The 18,782-nt window shown below is 46.7% G+C and overlaps 1 protein-coding gene across 2 annotated transcripts in view; it reads right to left on the bottom strand.

Annotated features, from left to right (window-relative positions):
- Window positions 1-12,141, bottom strand: part of LOC123581274 (xanthine dehydrogenase/oxidase) — a 59,006-nt gene extending 46,865 nt beyond the window's left edge. For both annotated transcript variants that reach the window (XM_045447242.1, XM_045447243.1), the window contains exons 1-4: window positions 12,010-12,141; window positions 5,591-5,648; window positions 3,675-3,771; window positions 1,919-2,027 (exon numbers count right to left, since the gene is read on the bottom strand). In XM_045447242.1, coding sequence (XP_045303198.1) covers window positions 1,919-2,027; window positions 3,675-3,771; window positions 5,591-5,648; window positions 12,010-12,051 — 306 coding nt within the window. In that variant the 5' untranslated portion in view covers window positions 12,052-12,141. The remainder of the gene's footprint in view (window positions 1-1,918; window positions 2,028-3,674; window positions 3,772-5,590; window positions 5,649-12,009) is intronic.
- Window positions 12,142-18,782: the final 6,641 nt, after the last annotated feature.

Raw genomic sequence — 18,782 nt, 5'->3', positions numbered from 1 at the left:
GAGACAGAGCAATGAAGAGAGACGAGGTCTCCAGTCTCATGAAGTTAGTAGGGAAACTGACAAAAGAGACAAGAAAATTCCAGGTGGAGGCCAATGCTGTGTAGAGAATTAGTACAAGCTGACAGGACCCAGAGTGACCAGTGGCTTACTTGGAGGGGTCAGAAACAGCCACTCTGAAAAGGTGACTTGGAAGTTGAATTTAATGACCTGATTTGGATCAGGGAAGAGTATATAGGATCTAATTATGTTTGTTAAGAATCATTCTAGCTCTGGCTACGTAATGGTTTCCAGGGGACAAGAGTAGAAACAGGAACCAGGACAAAACAATGGTCCAGGCAAGAGGGAATGTGGCTTGGACCAAGCAGTAATTGGGGAAACTGACAGAAGATGAAGAAGCCATCGTAGGCTTTGGGAGTCAAGTAGACACCTCTTCTGGATGGATTGGGTGTGATACAGGAGAGAAGGAATCACAGGTGACTCCTAGGTCTTGTCTTGAGCAAGTGGGCAGATGCTTTTGCCATTGATTCAGAGGGAGGAAGACTGGGGAAAAAAGAAGTCAGGGGCCAAATAGGATTTGTCAAGTTTGAGATTAGACATTCACATAGTGGTGTCAAGTAGGCAGTTGGAAATATGAAACTAACGTCTGAGGAGAGGTCAAAGCTGAAGATATAAATGTGAGTGCTATGGGCACGTAGATGGTATGAACTTGCCTAGGGGGAGTGTGCAGGGCAAGAGGAGAAGGGCCCAGGCCCCAGCCAGGAGGACATTGCAGTAATCAGGACCTCCACCGGCAGGGAGCCAGCACAGGGCACCAACTTGGAAGTAGGAGGAATTTGAACAAAGTGTAGTGTCATAGGAACCACAAGAGAAAAGCCAATGGAAAAGCAGGAGTGAAATCTGCCTCTATAACAACTTGGGGCCAAAATAAGTGCATTGGGAATAAGAACCTGTACCATTGGATATGAGGGTTTTGGCTGATTATTCAGACATGATCCCTGTGTTTAAACTGTTCTTTCATCTGCTTTCAAAGAAATTTAAGCTCAAAAGAAAATTTCACGCCTCCCCTAGAATGCAGCCAGCTTGCTCAGCCAGAGGCCCTGGCCCCACATTCACGTAAAAGTGCCCAAGGAAGGCACGATCTGAGCAACATGTCTCCTCAAATGGCCAGTGGGCCTGCCTCTGGTACCTTCTGTGACTATAATGTCCAGAAGACCCCTGCATCAGTTTCCCCACACGAAGAGCTCTGGAAACAAGGGCCTTCCCTTCCCACAGTGCTCTGCTATCATTTCTTTCCATGTTGCCCCAAAGCATTGGATTCTCTCCACAAAACCTCTCAGATTACTGTCCACTCTTTGTACCTAATTTCCATCCACTGCCAGGTGGCCTCATACCATCAGGAAAAAAGCCTCGGTCAGACATCCAGATGCCTCTATTCTCTTCTTAAGCCCGTCCTAACCTCCATGTTAGTGACGATAGAGGCATTGTAGCTCACATCTGTATTATCTTTAGGCAGGACATGAGAGGAGCCATGGGATTACCATTCGAAGGAGCAGGGAATAGGCAGGCTTCTTAATCAAGAGCACAGAGCTTTTGGAATCTTGAATATGAGATGACAGGGGTTCCCTAAGCACACTCGGGGGGCTAGGTGGAAACATCCATCGCCCCTTCCCCCTCGAGGTCTGGCATGACCCGACTGCCCTGGCCACCAGATCTGGTTGACCTCGTGGTTCCCTCGGGGTCATGCAATTGTCCCAGGAGGGAGCTTTAGACCTGGGGCCTCGTCTTGCCACCTCTCCACCCCCAGAGGAGATAGAGAGGTGGCTGGGCCACAGCGCCTCCTGGCCAGGCAGTGACACTCAGCCTCACATTCCAAAGCAAGTCTGTAGCCCTGGCCTGAGCTTCTGTTTCCTCCAGTTACCTGCACAGGATGCAGCCTCGACTTGGTGCTTCCTATTCCTTCCACAGTCGTCACGGCAACATGATGCATAGAGCAGATGGGGGCCAGGCAGGCATTGGCAGAAAAGTGGCTGGAGCCCCAGATTAAGGTCATTTCATTGTCCACACAGGCCATCAGAGACTTTGAGATGCTTTGTGTCATTACTCCTCACTCTACATTACATTCTGGCCTCTTCCACCGCTGTCCTCAAGTCTCCACCCAGGACTCTGGGCTAGCAACAAAGAAAGCCCCCCTCCCCCGATACCCCGGGGAGACACGAGCCCCTGCAGGGTCCTATGGAGCATGCATCAGTGCATCCTAGGCCTCCGAGCTGGAGCACGGGCGCCAGGGTCACCTGCAGTCACCTCTTAGCCCGACCCTGGAGGCTGAGTCAAGAGGAAGTTGCCGCAGGTTCCAGGCCCAGCGCATGCTCCTCTCTCTGTAGGGCCCTTCCGAAGCCTCTCCAGTTTCAGAAGCTCCAGTCCCTTTTGCTCCCCGGCTCTCAGCTACCTCCTTTTCTCCCATGCTCTGTGGGGAACAGGGAGGGGCAGTCCACGGGGAACATGAGACACCAGCCCCTTACACAGGGCTTCCTGATATCCATTTTTCTATGAACCCCTCATCCATTTACTCAACATCAGTTACTGAGGGCCAGTCACATGCCAGGCATTCTGCTGGGGGCTGAGGAAATGGAGGTGTGCACGATGCTCTTTAAAGGACATTTTTTTATAAAGTTTATTTTATTTTTGGGACAGAGAGAGACAGAGCATGAAGGGGAGGGGCAGAGAGAGAGGGAGCCACAGAATCGGAAACAGGCTCCAGGCTCTGAGCCATCAGCCCAGAGCCCGACGCGGGGCTCGAACCCACGGACCGCGAGATCGTGACCTGGCTGAAGTCGGACGCTCAACCGACTGCGCCACCCAGGCGCCCCGCACGATGCTCTTTAGAAGTCTGTGGTCAACTCAGGAAAATAGAGCCAGCATAAAGATGCAATCTAAAGAGTTTATAGTAAGCGTTTCAGGAGGGCTAAGCACAAGGTGCTGTGGGACCTGCACAGACAAGGCGTACCCAACCCAACTTTAGGAGGTCAAGGAAGGCTTCTCGGAGGAGGTAATATTTTACCCAGTCCGAAAGAGCTAGCAAGAGTTAGCCAAGTAGAGAAGGTCTAGAAAAAGGGCACTCTAAGACTTGGATAACAACTTATGCAAAGACCAGGAAATCAGCGGGAAGGGAGTGTTAGGAGTCCACAGTTGTCCTAAGGGTGGGATGCTGGTCCCACAAAGGGAGAAAACTGGAGAGGCAAGGTGGGGCACACCTTCCTCTATGGGCCATGAGTGCTAAGCACAGTGATTGGACTTTATCCCGTAGGCAGTTGAGACCAAGTAAAGCATTTCGTGGGATGGGAAATTAATCTGGATCTTAGAAAGGTCTCAGGAGAGCCTGGGTGGCTCAGTCAGTTAAGCCTCTGACTTTGGCTCAGGTTATGATCTTCTAGTTTGTGAGTTTGAGTCCCACATCGGGCTCTGTGCTGACAGCTCAAGCCTGGAGCCTGCTTCGGATTCTGTGTCTCCCTGTCTCTCTGCCCTTCACCCTTCATGCTCTGTCTCTCTCTGTCTCTAAATAAACATCAAGAAAGGTCTCGTGTGCATGCACACACACACATGCACACACACACTCACAACCTGACCCCTGCATCACATGTCCTTGCATGGAAAATCAGTCAGCCGGCAAAGGATACACGATCTTGTTCTGGAAACGATCATACTTGGAAAGCATCACCGTGCAAGCCCCGCAGCCCCCTTCTCCGCAGCCCAGCTTGGTCCCGCTCAGCCCCACTGGATGGTCGAGGGTTAAGGAACATGAGCTCACAGAAGTGTCTTTGCTGGGCCGCTGGGAAGTGCATGTGCAGAGCCAGCCATCGCCCCACATAGGCTCAAGCCCCTCAACCCAAGGAGGCAGCAGACCCACACAGCCTCTGCCTCCAGAAAAGGCTGCACTGCACTCCAGAAGGCAGAGAACGGGATCACCCCCACTGCACAGAAGAAAGGTATCAGGGTCCCATCAGACAGCACTCAAGTATTCCCTGGGACTAGGGTCCCAATGCTCTCCAATCCTGGAGATTTTTCTTGACTGCAGGGTCTTCCTGGCATGCTCTTCTAGGCTCCCAACCCTGTGGTCTCACTGGGCCGGTGAATCTGGCACCTCAAAGGCTGAGCATGTGGGGCAGCCCTCACATCACCCCGGCTGGGTATGCAATGAAACCACTCCCGCCTGAAAGAGACTTTGATCTATTCTGGGACCTACTGAGTCTCACCTCTTCACCTTGAACCTTTTGGGTTGATGAAGTCCAGGAACCAAAATCAGGGTTGGATGAGGGGCTTTTGAATATCCACCCATAGGCTATGTGAACATAAATTAAAAGGAAGATTCTTTGAGGTTGGGGCCCACTATTGGAGCCATCTCTTACATACACTGGCAGAAATTGATAACTTTGAGTTTGCTAACATGCCTAAGGAATAGGCCAGACTTGCCCTCTCCAGATGGAAAATCCAGGACAAAGTACACGAGAGCCAGACACCATCTGATAAGAGGTGAGTGAACTAGAGGTAAGGCCATGGACTTCAGACTTTTTTCTGTGGGAACTGAAAAAATCCTTTGTTGTCCCAGGACATATCACCTGAATGAGCCACTGGACATCCCTGCCCCTGGGGTGAGAGGAGGTCAGGATGAGCATCATCCCGACAACCAACCCTGAATAGTTTCCAATACGGGTGGGAGGTTAAGAGCCTGGCTCTGGGCTTTAGCCTGGGCTCTGTTAGCATTTGCCCAGAACATGAGCAAGAAGCAGGACCTTCTCATGTGCCAGCCTCACTTCCTCCTCTGTCAAAGGAATGGCTATGGACATCAGTGACATCAGGTATGAAAATCACCTTGAACTCCACCTACTTATAGTAAACGCTCTTTAAATGCCAGCTCCTATCATATTTTCTCTGTTGTTTCTGTTCTAGGGTCTCAGAGTACTTTCCTACTTTGAAAGACCACAAGGTATTAGATGTTACAGAACCCTGCCTTCGCTGAGGGAAGAGGAGCATCCCAAGGGCCCCTCAGGACTCCACTGTCACTTGCCTCCTGGGGCCCACCATCTCCACAATGGATGGCACCTCTAAAGAGTTCCCCAGTTCAGGCATCCTTTCCCAAAGAACACCCCTTCCTCCGACCTTCCCTCCGCCTTCACAGAGCTGGGAAGATTGCCAGGAAGCCCTCTATGGGTCAGCAGGGATCTCCTGAGGAAGGCCCCCTCCTCAAGGGGAATGGTGGCAAAGCTCAACCAGGGCTAATGAGGGCCATTCACAGCTCTTCATTTTACACGCCCTGGATTAAACCCTGGCATCACTTGAGTCTTACCTGGAAGAGATCTTAAGAAATATGAGGAAGAATCCTCTCAGTGGACAGCAGGTAATTTTACTCCTGGAAGGTTCAGATGACTTCCCAGAGTCACACAGCTACTGAGTGACAGAGCTACAAAGCAGGGGCCCAGAGCCAGACTCTAGCTCTGTCCTCCACACTTCACGGCCTCCCACCCATCACTAGAAAGTGACATAAGGCCTAGAGAATGAGTCCCCATCGCCCCCTCCCCCTCCAAAGTCAGGATACATTTTCTTCTCAGGTAGGCCAAAAGGGTTGTTTCTGGGTCCGCATTCTTCTCCACCACCTATAAGAGTAAAAACAAAAAGAAAATATATCCTAGGTACACTTAGCCACTGTCTTGCCCAAGAATCTGTGGAGTTAATAGGGATGTGCTAAAAATATCATGAAAACCAGGTCTTTTTCTTGATAATTCCACAAGAATGAACCTACGAACTACAAGCCGTTCTGTGTACATGCTGATATTCTCCAATTCTAAAATTCTACCTTAGTGCTTTGCTCTGGACCTACCACGGAGGGCTTAGGTATTGCACCTGCCATGTTGGGCTGGCCAGGCAGAGCCCCCTTAAAGTCAAACATCTCATTTCCAGCTGTTAGATCACACCTGTGAATGCCAGGGACAGCTAAGAATGGCAGCATGCAGGTCTCTGGCTATGCCTCCCAGCAGGTACATTCTCAGAAGGTAGAGAGCTGGTCTGTTGGCCTGTGTTCACAGGGAGTATTGTGTGTGTTGGGCTAGCACAGTCAATAACATCAACACATGGGAGATGTGGAGGAGATCTCAACACAAAGGTCCACAAATGATATATTCAACAGGATGAAAATGTGGTCTACAAAGTGAGGTACCAGTTTTCAATGCAAATAGTCTAAGGAAATCCATGACAACTGTTTCACTACTCACATTCATCATATGTTATCAAGGGTAATAGGGTTTGGGTGATTGGGATGATTAAAGAGAGAGAATTTGTGACACGAATTTCTTTCCAGAGAATGGTGGTGTGAGACTTACATCTTCTTAAGCTTGAGGAGAGGAGGTATCTCACGCCTCAAACTTTGTGAGGGGGCTTCCATAGCCCTACATGTGAAGCTAACATACAGCCCTTGTAGAACAGGGGATATAGTGGTCTGCGTATCTAAAAGCTAGACATAGGCTTACTGAAGAAGAAATGGCAGCATTGGAATTGGTGAGCACTCTCAGAGTTTGGGAGAGCAGAGGATGTGGAGGGTTGCCTGAGGACCTAGTGTAGTCCATGCACAAGAGAGAAAGTTGGTGTGGAGTTGTTTAAATCATCCCCAGAACGCTGACTGCAGAGGGTGATGGGACCTCCAACAGAGTCTGTGTGGAGTAGTCCTCCCTAAACTGGAGACTGAGGAAGAGCAGCAGGCCAGAGGAAGCACATGCCCGATGTCGTGAGACTTGCAGTTGAATGCTCCCCATGGTGGGAAGCCATCTTAACAAGCACTGATTAGATGAGAACTTTCTTGCTATCCTCACCTCTCTACCCTGAATTGAGACTGTGTATGGAAACTTAGAAATGACCACAGCACTGCTTTATTGATTAGGAGCAACCCAACAAGTCATAAAACTGACAGAATTTGCCCCCTTGAAGAAAGTTTAAAGGAAAGTAGAAAAACAAATTAGCTTTCTTTTATTACACCCCACAGATCCAGTTTGTCCAAAGTCCTGGTTACAAAGCACACACAAGGAGCTATTTCTTTTCTCTCAGAGAAGTCATAAACACACAAATAAAGATTCCTACCTCCTTTCCTGCAGGAAGAAGCCTCTTAGCTTACTACTTCCCCCCAAATTGTAGCTTCTGCTTATCGTCCAACTCGGCTATCATCACATCTGCCCCCTGTTCCGTGCCTTCTGTACCTTCCCATGTGTTCAAGAAAATATCCAAGTTCCTTAGACTGTCTTCCAAGGCCTTTTTCCATTATGTTACTAATCTTCATTTTCAGCCTTTTCTTCTTCTACTCTCCTGACAATATAGTCTTTATACTAGGGTGAAACCTCTCCGGCAAAGACTTTTTATATCACTCCAGGCACACCTGGTCCAACCTTCCTTGAATTCCTACAGAGAATGGCTATGCCACCTCACAGCACGGCTACAGGGTTGCTCTGGCAAACACCACAGAATCCTCTCTTGACAGGGCCAGTGGGCATTCTGAAGGACAAACGCTTCATGGGATATGAGCTTAGGAAATGCTGGGTTCAGCAGATTGCTCTGATAAAATTTAAGCATCAAAACAAATAATAGCTCTAATGGATTATAAACCATTAAATAAAACTAAAATTTACGAGTCCAAAGTGGTAACTGATAAATAAACAGACTGGAGAGAAAGGAAGTTCTTTCTGACAGAAGAGTTCCAACTAATGAATACAGTTAGCCTAATATTGCAATCAGCACAATAACTGACCAAGTCAAGAAACATCAATGGGAGCTAAAACTAGTGGGTGAAAGGTTGATGATCAAGATAGTCTCACAGACTCAGAGGATCTTCTCATGGATTATTGATTAACTCTAAATGGTAAAAAAGTAATCTCAAAGAGGAGAGAACTGGTGGATGCCACCATAACCAAGTGATCAAAGTTTGCATCCCAAATAATAGAGGAGACTGACATCATGTGCCTCCTGATGCAATGCACTGAGAACCACTTATCGCTTCTCTGGAATTCCTGCCCAAAATGCAGACTCTGAATCTAATCATAAGAAAGCATGACACAAACTCAAAATGAGAGACATTCTAAGAAATAAAGGTCTAGTCTCTTCATAAACATCAGTGTCACAAAAGACAAGGAAAGCTAAAGGCCATTCCGGCTCAAGGGAAACTAACAGACATGGCAACCGACTGCCATAGTATGACCCTGGGTCCCGGGCTTGGGACCCTGCCGTGGTATGACCCTGGGACCCTAGGAGAAGTTAAAAATGACATTAATGGGGACATTGGAATATGCTGCAGAGGGGTGGCAGATTAGATAATAGTGTTATGTCAATATCACATTCCCCGATTTTTAGAGACACTGGCTCTATAAGAATATTCTTACGCTTGGTTTAAGAGGTAAAATGGCATTATATCAGAAATTTACCCTCAAATGGTGCAAGAAGAAAATTGTATACTCTATGTATTTATTTCTATTAATTATATACATAAATAAATACATAAAATTAATTAGGTACTTATATACATCTATGTATCTACATGCATATCTATAAATAGATACATAAAAATCTAATATGTGTGTGTACCATATAAACATCTCAACGTGTGTGTATGTGTGTGTACATACAGAGATAGAGAATGACAAATTTAATGATAAAGTAAAATGTGACAAAATGTTAAGTTGGTGAATGTGAGTAGTCTGTAATATCTCTTTGTATTCTTCTTACAACGTTTTAGGCAAATTTAAGATAATTTCAAAGTGCAAAGTTTACAAACTAAATTTCTTCAGTAGAGGATTTCTAAGGGCTTTTAGTACTCATGCACTCATTCTGTCCTCATTAATTGGGCACCTGTTATATGCCAACACTGTGCTAAGTGGTTTAAGAAGGCGGGGCAGGTGAGGGAAATGGGTGATGGGAATTGAGGAGGGCACTTGTTGGGATGAGCACTGGGTGTTGTATATAAGTGATGAATCGTGGGAATCTACCCCCAAAACCAAGAGCACACTGTATATACTGTATGTTAGCTAACTTGACCATAAATTATATTAAAAAAATAATAATAAGAATCTGGGCAGGCATTAAAAAAATAAACAAATACACCCTCTTCTAAAACAGAAAAGGTATATCTGAAAAGAGGATCTCATGGGGAGAGTTTTCTGTGAAACACATTTTGCAATATATTACTTTGCCGAATGAAAATCCTTCTCCTTAACTGGTTCACAAGCTCCTGAATGGCTGATGCCTGGTCTTAGAGATCATATTCCTCCAGTGTGTACATACCCAACAGGCTTAGTCCACGGAGGAGCTTGTAAATGGGGGTGAGTGAGTGAGTGAGTGAGTGGAAGCCACTGAGAGGCTCTCTGTAGCTGCCACCTGCTTCTTGTGGGGATCATCGTGGACACCTTTGGCTGCGCCCCACGTGCCAAAGCTGCCAGATTCCTCCAGGTGCCTCAATCTCCACGAAACAGAGTCACTGCCTCTGGAATCCCGCCCACCAAAATGACTGTCACTACGATAACACCAAAATCCTAGGCAGTTCTTTCTTTCCCTCCAACTCTGACTCTAGAACAGAGGATATGACACGGGTCATCAAGGCCCATCACTGCCACAGAAAACACTTGAGGTATTTGATCAGTGGCATCTTATACCCTGTCCAGAACCCGAGCTGGTGGAGACAGAGTCCTGGACGGTCTCACACAGGGAGAATAAGAGGCTTACATTTAAGAGTGAGTCACTAGTTTCTGGGGTGCCTGAGTGGCTCAGTCGGTTAAGCGTCTGAATTTGCCTCAGGTCATGACCTTGCGGTTGGTAGGGTTGAGCCCCGCATCGTGCTCTGTGCTCACAGCTCAGAGCCTGGAGTCTGCTTCAGATTCTGCGTGTGTGTGTGTGTGTCTCTCTCTCTGCCCTCCCCCGCTCATGCTCTCTCTTTCTGTCTCTGTCTCTCTCTGTCTCTCTCTCTCTCTCTCTCTCTCTTTATTTCAGGAATAAACATTAAAAATTTTAAAGAAAAAAAGAGTGAGTCACCAATTCCAGCAGCTTCTCTGGTAAGTTCTCTGCATAATATCCAACTCCAAAAGAGTTAGATATAGAAAGATCTTGGAAATAGAAATGGAAGCAAACTTATTCACAGCTGCCTTGACCTGCCTGGGAATCCCTGCTTGGTCTTGTTTCCGAAGCACTGCTTTCACCTCATCACTCTTATACTGCCTCTCTCCCTTTCTAGCAGATTCTCAAGAGGCCACAGGTTTATAACTTAGAACCTGAGTACGCATCACAGACACTGACAGTAGGAAAAGCTTCCAAGGATAGTAGGGTTTGATGTGATGACACCATCTAGAAATTTGAAATTGCTCTTCTAAAGTGAAACGAAAATACGCGGGACACAGCTTTGCCAAGCCAGTTGGACCCTGAAATGTCCTTTTCAGATCCAGTGGGTCACAGCACACCATCCCTAAAGAAGAGCAGAATCTTGTCCTGTCGCACACAAACTGATGGCATAACAAATAATAGCATCTTAGAGTAAGACATGGCCTTGGAAGTCACTGAATCCAGGTGCTCCCGCGCAAACATTGACTAGAAAAATCCCACAGAAGATGCTTTGTGCGGGTAAGCCTTCCAGAAAGCCAACTCTACTGTTTCTTGACACTCTCCAACGCAACCGCTGAGTGCAACAAAATTGTTGGAAATGTCAGATGCCAAAGTCTCACAAGCGTCAACAGGGAAGTTTGCCCTGCCTCATGGCTAGCTGCCAGATGCCAGTCCTGAAAAGAAATCTACAGGGAGAGACACACTGAACGCGGAAGAACACGGCTGACCTCATCCTCAGTGCCTCCCGGTGGCACCACTCAAACTGAATCCAACGGTCTTCAGAGCACGGATGTTGCCATGGCTCACGCAATGCCCTTGCTAGTCACGCAAACACATCCTGACAATTTAACCACTGCACGCCCTGTGAAGTACATTTTCGTTCTTGAAAATTACCTCAAACGTCACCCAATCTCTCAACTCGAAAGTGCCAAGAGAGCAAAACAGATAAAACTACCCTTGTTTGGAGGGGGTTGGGCACCTTGGACACATTCATCACTCACACCATCCACATGGCCATTTACAAGATAAAACTATGGCTGTCCTTTTACTGTCCCTCTCATTCCCTACTGGGTTTCCGGAGCAGGCCAGGGTACCCCAGCAGTATGGGGGGGAAGGGGATGGGACTAGGCATGTGCTTACACCCCCCCACCCCTCGCCTGCAGTGAAATTGGCAAAGATTCATAGTCTTGCTGTGCCTGGAAGACTGGTACCCACATCATAAGGCCCCTCTGCTCCACAACCCCTACCTTCCCCACGTCCCTATGCACCAACGGAGGTCATCCAGGGAGCAATTTTATCAAAGTAAGAGACTAGAAACATTTATTGCAATACTGGGGAGGGGGAGAGGGGAGAGAAACATGCCCCTTACAGGGGGAAAAAAAAAACAAAAACTCTGGCTTGCCACAAGATGTCAGTAAATGTCCTCACAAGTTAGCTGTCACATTTATGTATGTGAAATATCTGAATCAAAGGCTACGAACATCTTCTATCCCGGTATTAGCAAGAAAACAAGTTCCTGCTCCTTCTCTCAGTAAAGACAACAACGAAAGCCTCAGTGTGTGTTGGAATAACACAAAGACGGAGGCGTGGTGGGTGACCTCCAGTCTCACCCAGGACCCTGTGCCCTTTTCCGGCTCTCTGCTGCTGCAGAGTCGCTGGCAACTCAGACCGCTCTTCTCGCCTGCCTCCCCCCCCCACCTCCTTTGCCCCTGGAGTGTTTTGACTGTGTTCTAGCTCTGAGAAGGTTTTCTCTCCCCAGTGTTACCCCAAATGCAGCAAGGCTTTGGAGGGAGAGAGAGAAAGAGAATAGGAAAGAGAGAACAGGCCTCTTCCTAAGGACAAACTTCCGTTCGGGGGAGCGGAGAAGCCAGACCAAAGGCCAGCTGATCTTACCTTTTTGCCGTTCACAAAGAACACCAACTCATCCGCTGTCATTGTTACTGGATGGGGTGTGGGCCCCCTGCTTCCCGGTGCTTTGCTCCCAAGAGGCACCAGCAGGTATGGCCCCTTGACAACTTGGAAACTACACCTCCCAATAAAATGAAACCTGGCCAGCCAATCGGAAGAAACCAGCCTAGAGCCTCAGGGCACAGGGTGTTCTTGGCAAAAGCTACCGGTTTACATAATCAAGAAAAATGCAAACACTCCTACATGGTAAATCACCCTCCCCACACCAGTGTCAAAGAGCACAGTGGAAGGCCCATGCATAAACACAGAAACTGCGAAGGGGAGGGCCTTGCCACCAGGTGACCTGCTGTCATTAGCACTGCCCTCATGGAACCTGCTTCTTCTCCCCACTGCTGCAGCCACAGAAGGAAGAAGGGCCATGCGCAGAGCCACGGCAGTAGAAATGACCCACACCCTCCACGTCCACACTTGTCATTTTACCATTCAGGTTTACAGCAACCCAGACTCAGCACTTAGACAAAGGACTCATTCTCCCACAGCCTGGAGGACCACAGGGGTCACAAGCCACGGAGCCCAGTGATCCAGAAGCAAAACCTAGCATTGGACCTCAGCATTGTCGTCCTCAGAACTCAGCTGCTTTCATCCTGTAAATGGGTATATGCATGACCCCAAGAGCTGAGTGCCTGAGAGGCAAATGATACGTTTTAGTAGTACTTGGTAAGGTTGCCAAGAACCCAAATATTTCCAACTATTGCACCTGTATTCTCAACAGCACAACAAAAATCATCCTGATAACAAACCATTTTTGAAGTTTTTCTTTTGTTTATTTCTCTCAGGGAAAGGCCTCTCATTGGCTCCCAGAGTAACTCCTAAGAATATTTCAAAATATCAACAATAAACCAATATCAATATCAATAAGTTAAAACAGCCACACCATAGAGGCACAGGCCAACTTAACACAGAGCTGAAAGCCTTCTCCCATCCAGTATCAATTTCTGGTGTGAACACACCTGAACGTCGCCCACCTGGGCAGCGCCATAGGCTCTCTGTGGTCAGCACCCACCTGTGCCTCCCAGCTCACACACGTGCACACACACGAGTGTTCCCGCCCGTCTTCTTCAGTCCTCTAACAACGCACGTGGCCACTCAGCCAGCCTGTCTGAAGGAGGTCACTTCCCCTGAGCCCCTCGCAGGCTACCTGGAGGAAGAAAGGAGGATCAGGCAGAAGTAGTCCGTGTAGCAACAGCTCACTGAAACCGCAGATTGCCAGGACATTGTCAACACAATGCCCTCTTGCTCCGCAGACTTTATTTAAGCAGGAGATGAAATCTCACTTGTAGGGTGACCAAGCGTCCCTGTTTGGTCCCCACTATCCTGCTTTAAACACTGATACTGGGGCCAACCTCTCAGTCCACGACAAAGTGGGATGACCGGTCACCATAAAACAATGGTTCTTAACTGGGGGGTTGATGGGAGGAGATATTCCCATGTCCTTACCATGACTGAGAGGTGCTACTGGCATCTAGTGGATAAGAAACTGGGGATTGGGGATGCTACTAAACACCCTACAATGCAGAGGACAGCACCCCCCCCCCCACCACACACACGCACACACACACACACACACACACACACACACACAACAAAGAACTATCTGGTCTTTAAATGTCAATAGAGGCAAGATTGAGAAGTGCTCCAAAAGGAAGAAGAAGGAAGGAGGTGGGGAGAGGTAGAAGGACTGAGTCTGGGTGGTATTTCATAATAGGGCAATACTCCCTGACCACACTCACATCTCTGTGGTTGACAGGCTTTTCCTCCATCCACTGATCCAAGCAGTTTTGCAAGTTCTTTACTTCCTCCTGGCTAGACTGCAGCCAAAGTCCTAGGAGACTCTCAAGGTGAAGGTGGGGGGCAGAGGAAAGAGCTCAGTGTTGAGGGTTGGGTAGTGAGGCTTAAATAATGGCTCTGGAACTGCTGTGTGACCTTTGGCAAAAATCACTCTCTTGGTCTCAATCTCATCTGTGAAATGGGGGTGACTGCCTACTTTGTAAGAATCCTGTCTAGGAAGAATTAAATGAGACCCAGTTTAGGCAGCTGACCTTCGGCCTCTTTCTCTATCTAGATGTGAAATTCCTCTGTTACTGTGAGCATTAAAAAACAGAAGTGAAATAAATTTTTAATAAGGGCCTTTGTTGTCATTCAGGTTTTATTTCTGTACTAACTATAGTAACTGGTTTATCTCAGTAATACTGAGATTTGGCAAAACTTTGACTTTGTACCCTTGCTCATTATCCAACAGAAAACAAGGACCATTTCCTTCTCTGTAAGTTTTCAACATGTCACAAATTAGAAGAAAACAGGCCAAAGTAAGCATTTCCTCCCCCCACCTCCCCAAGCTGAAGATCTCCTGCATATGCTTTCAATGTTGGGATGAATTCTCAAATTTGGGCTGAATGAATGGGATCTCGGGGCTTGAGATAGGGCCACTATGGCTTACACTATGTGAACTTACCCTGTTTTCCCTAAGGAATGCCTTGGTTTATAATAGATACTGTGTGGGCACGTGAAGTCTCAAAGTCCACGGAAAAGCCAAATGAGTCCCGAGGCCCCCTGAACAGAAGCATCTTCCCTTCTGGAACAACACTTGTGGGAAATCACGAGAGTGAAGAATGAAAACACTGCCGAGAGAAGTCCTTATTTCTGGAACGGTGAGCTCCCTTGGGTCCAAGCACCCCCTGGAGGAAAAGCAACTCAGGAGAACTTTTGGAATATTCTCTGGAGGTCTGATCAGAGCCAGACAACAGCTGTCCAGCCTCTATTACTTTGGAGGGGTGCTCCAGCAGGCAGGCCATGCACACATCCAGGCAGGTCCTGATGCCTGCAGAAGTCCTCCTGCCAGGCCTGAACCAGCCTGGGCTGCCTCACTCCATGGGGGCTCCTTTCTTTGCTTCACACCTGAATTTGCATTTTGATCTGTACCTTAGGGCATTTTCTCTTTTTGCTTTGTTTTTTTTTCACTGTCCACAAACGTCACTTGAAAAGAAAAAAACAGGGGTACCTGGGTGGCTCAGTGGGTTAAGCGTCCAACTTGATCTCAGGTCATCATCTTGTGGTTGGTGGGTTCAAGCCTCGTGTCAGGCTCTATGCTAACAGCACAGAACCTGGAGCCTGCTTCAGATTCTGTGTCTCCTCCTCTCTCTGCTCTTCCCATGCTCATGCTTTGTCTCTCTCTGTCTCTCAATAGCAAATAAATGATAAGAAAAAAAGAATCACTTTCCTTTCAAAATATTCCATTACTTGCGGTTTTGTTTTGTTTTGTTTTGTTTTGTTTTGCAGGGGTGAGGTGGGTTTCTTTTATGAAGTTTGTTTTTGTTTTTTGTTTCTTTCCTAAGACTGGTCTCCCTCTTAGATATGCTCATGCTGGATTCAAGATTTTGCTATGTTCCCGGAACATCGCTGTGCAGGACCTGCCTTCCCGTGTGCTCCCAGACATCTAGATTGTCATCCAGCCCTAATCACATTCTTGACACCTGAATAGCGTATTATGATTTCATTTGATCTTTATAGCAGCCCTGCAAGATGGGCAGGGAAGTTATTATTCTCTCCTCTTTCCAGACAAAGAAGATGAGGGGCAAAGAGGTTGACTTGCCAATAATGCCACAGCACGCTTGTCTGTTACCCACTCCCCAGCAGAGAAATCATCTCTTGGACGGTTCTCCCCTAACGTGGAGCATACACGCAGGACTGTCAGCGTGGCATTCTCAGTGCAGCTGGAATCCAGCCTGCTGGTGGCTGAAGTGTCTTCCACGCCTGGGTGGTGAGCCCTGGGTGGGGGAGCAGAACTGTGTCACTGCTGTGTCACCGGGACCTAGTGTACTGCCAGGTGTGCAAGAAGGATCAATAAATGCTTATTGCATGAGCCCACAATGCAAGGCATAGGGTGTATTTTCAGAAATGTCTAAGCCCCTGACTTTTTTCTTGATTCATTAGATTTTTTTTTTTAGTATAGTTGGCACAGATTACATTGGTTTCAACCGTATAACGTAGGTATTAAATGCCTCTGTATATTGCGCTGTGCTCACCACAGGCGTAGCTCCCTTCTGTCACCATACGACACTATTACGATATCATTGACTACATTCCCTATTCTGTACTTGTCATCCGCATCACTTATTCGTTCCATAACTAGAAGCCCGCACTTCCCACACCCCTTCACCCGTTTGCCCATCCCTCTACCGCCCTCCCCCTGCAACAAGCAGGTCTCTGTATGGATAGATCCGATTCTGATTTGTGTTTGTTTGTTCACTTCTTTTGTTTCTTTAGATTCCCCATATAACTGAAGTCATATGGTATTTGGCTTTCTCAATCTGACTTTTCTCACTTAGCATAATGCCCACTAGGTCCCCCTGACTCTCATTGAATAATAGAACTTTCTTCCATGTTATTAGCAACATTCAGTTCCTTCCTAGCTCCTTTCCAACTAACCTTCTATTGTTCATTTTGGTAATCAGCTAGTATTCGTCAGCAACAAGTCATCCTTTATTACTTTGGAGGAAATCAACCCTTGATATTCTACACACATCTGGGAAGTAGATCCTTCTGGAATCAAGAAGTTGGTATTATTGAAAAAGGAACTGAGTCAAAACTAAAAGCTTCTGAATTTCACCCTAGGTCAGTTACTGCAGGCACACAAAAGCTCAAGGAATAGAAAAAGCCCAGAAGCAATTTAAACCCACTTTATCTGTCTGCATCTGTTATGTTTTTTGATAACGTCTTTTGTACTCAATAAACTCTGTAACCCTGGGGGCATTTGTGGCGAGGACAATATGGGCTTGTCTGGACAGAATGTAAGGTCTCTCTTTCCAATCTGAGTGCTCCAGCACAAGGCAGGAAGGAGAGTCCTTACTTGTAGCTCATGCAAAGGATCAACTCACATTTGCTATGTAGACAATATGGCCCAATGAGTAGCCATGTAGGAAAATTATTTTCACAATTTGTTTGCACCTCCTATTCCTCTCACCTGACTTGTTTTCCTTATTATCATCTGAAATACTACACAATGTACCTACTTACATGTTTATTGTCTGCACCCTATTCTCTCTGCACCCAAGAGAATGTAAGTATGGCAGACATGTCTACCTTTTCACCAAATAGTCATGCCCTCCTTCTCTAATGAAGAGTTTCTGCTGGGAGGTCATTCACCATTTCCCATCCCCTTATATGCAAGGGAGCCCTATGACTGGGTTCTCACGAATATAATATGGGCGAATGTGGTGTTCACAATATCTAGGCTCCCAACCTCTCTCTCCCACTGTCTGATCACTAATGTCAATGCCCAGGGTGACCTTGGAAGCCACACACTGAAAATGGCAGAACTTCCAGTCAGCCTAAATGCTTTAAAAAGTATAGTAATCTGAGGTGCCTGGGTGGCTGAGTTGGTTAAGCATCCAACTCTTGCTATCAGCTCAGGTCGTAATCTCATGGTTTGTGGGTTTGAGCCCCGAGTCAGGCTCTGCGCTGATAGCATGAAGCCTACTTGGGATTCTCTCTCTCTCCCTCCCTCTCTCTACCTCTCCCACCACCCACCTCCTGCTTGTGCATACATGCTCGCTCTCTCTCTCTCTCTCAAAATAAACAAATAAACTTAAAAATAAATACAAAAATCTGAGTACTCCCTTCCACCACCCTTGTAGCTATTAGGAAGGAAGATTTTCCCCCTACTATTCAAGGTGATTCTAGACCATCTAAGAATTAAATTGACAAGAGAGAGTTAAACAGGAGAAAAAGAAAAACAAAGTTTAATTACCTGCACACAGAGGACCAATAACAAAATTGAAACCCAAATAACTGATCAAGCCTGGCAGTATGTCTATTTTTTTAGACAAAGAAACAAATGTGTTAGGAATTGTAGGACAAAGAAAACTTATGTTCAAGAGCTTCAGTTGGTAAGGAATTCTAAACAGAATTTGGACTGGGTAGTAAATTAATAAAAGTAGCAAGGTTTATACAGTCTTCTTTGCCCTAAATTTCCTATCTATGGTGACAAAGATGTCTTGGTACAGAGGATAACTTTCACAGGGATAATTTATTTCCTGCTTTCTGGAGACAAAGGCTGGGGCGGGGGTGCAGTCAGGATGTTCTTCTTGTCCTGGTTATTTCTTAAATAACTTTAATTCAATAAAATTAATATGCCAAAATGGTAAATTTTGGGGGCAGCTTGCCCTTGGCTCCCACATCATCTAGGTGACTTTATAGGAACAAGAAATAAGTCTGTATTGTGCTTACCCACTGAGATTTCTGGGATTGTCTGTTACAGCACCTAGTATTACATCTACTAACACAATATGTTTGCCAAGGGCAGAGATGTTTATCTGTTTTCTTCAGATAAGCTCAGAAAGCAGAGCCCCCTTGAGTGGAAAACACTACATGGACATGATAGACACAATATTTATTCAAAAAAATACTTGTTGAATAATGAATGAAGAACAAATGAATGAATAACAGCAAGGCCAGAACATGGTTTTAATTAAAGGCAAGTAAGCAGGGCTTGAATGTCTGACTTGGTCCACTTGCAAAGCTGCATGTGGAAGTAACGTCACCAAGGATCATGGGCTCCTGAACAGAAGACGACTTTGGTCTCATCCCCAGGTCCTTGGCCTTAAGTGTCCCCATCCCCACACTCTGTTTTAAGGATGGGCTTCAGAGCAGCCCTTTACACCGGGCAATAGTCACACAACCATTTCATTTATCAGTTGTTT

The sequence above is a fragment of the Leopardus geoffroyi genome, chromosome A3 (genome assembly GCF_018350155.1).
Source record: "Leopardus geoffroyi isolate Oge1 chromosome A3, O.geoffroyi_Oge1_pat1.0, whole genome shotgun sequence".
Classification (NCBI taxonomy): Eukaryota; Metazoa; Chordata; class Mammalia; order Carnivora; family Felidae; genus Leopardus; species Leopardus geoffroyi.
The sequence above is the reverse complement of the archived record's forward strand: the minus strand, read 5'-3'. Positions and strand labels throughout refer to the sequence as shown.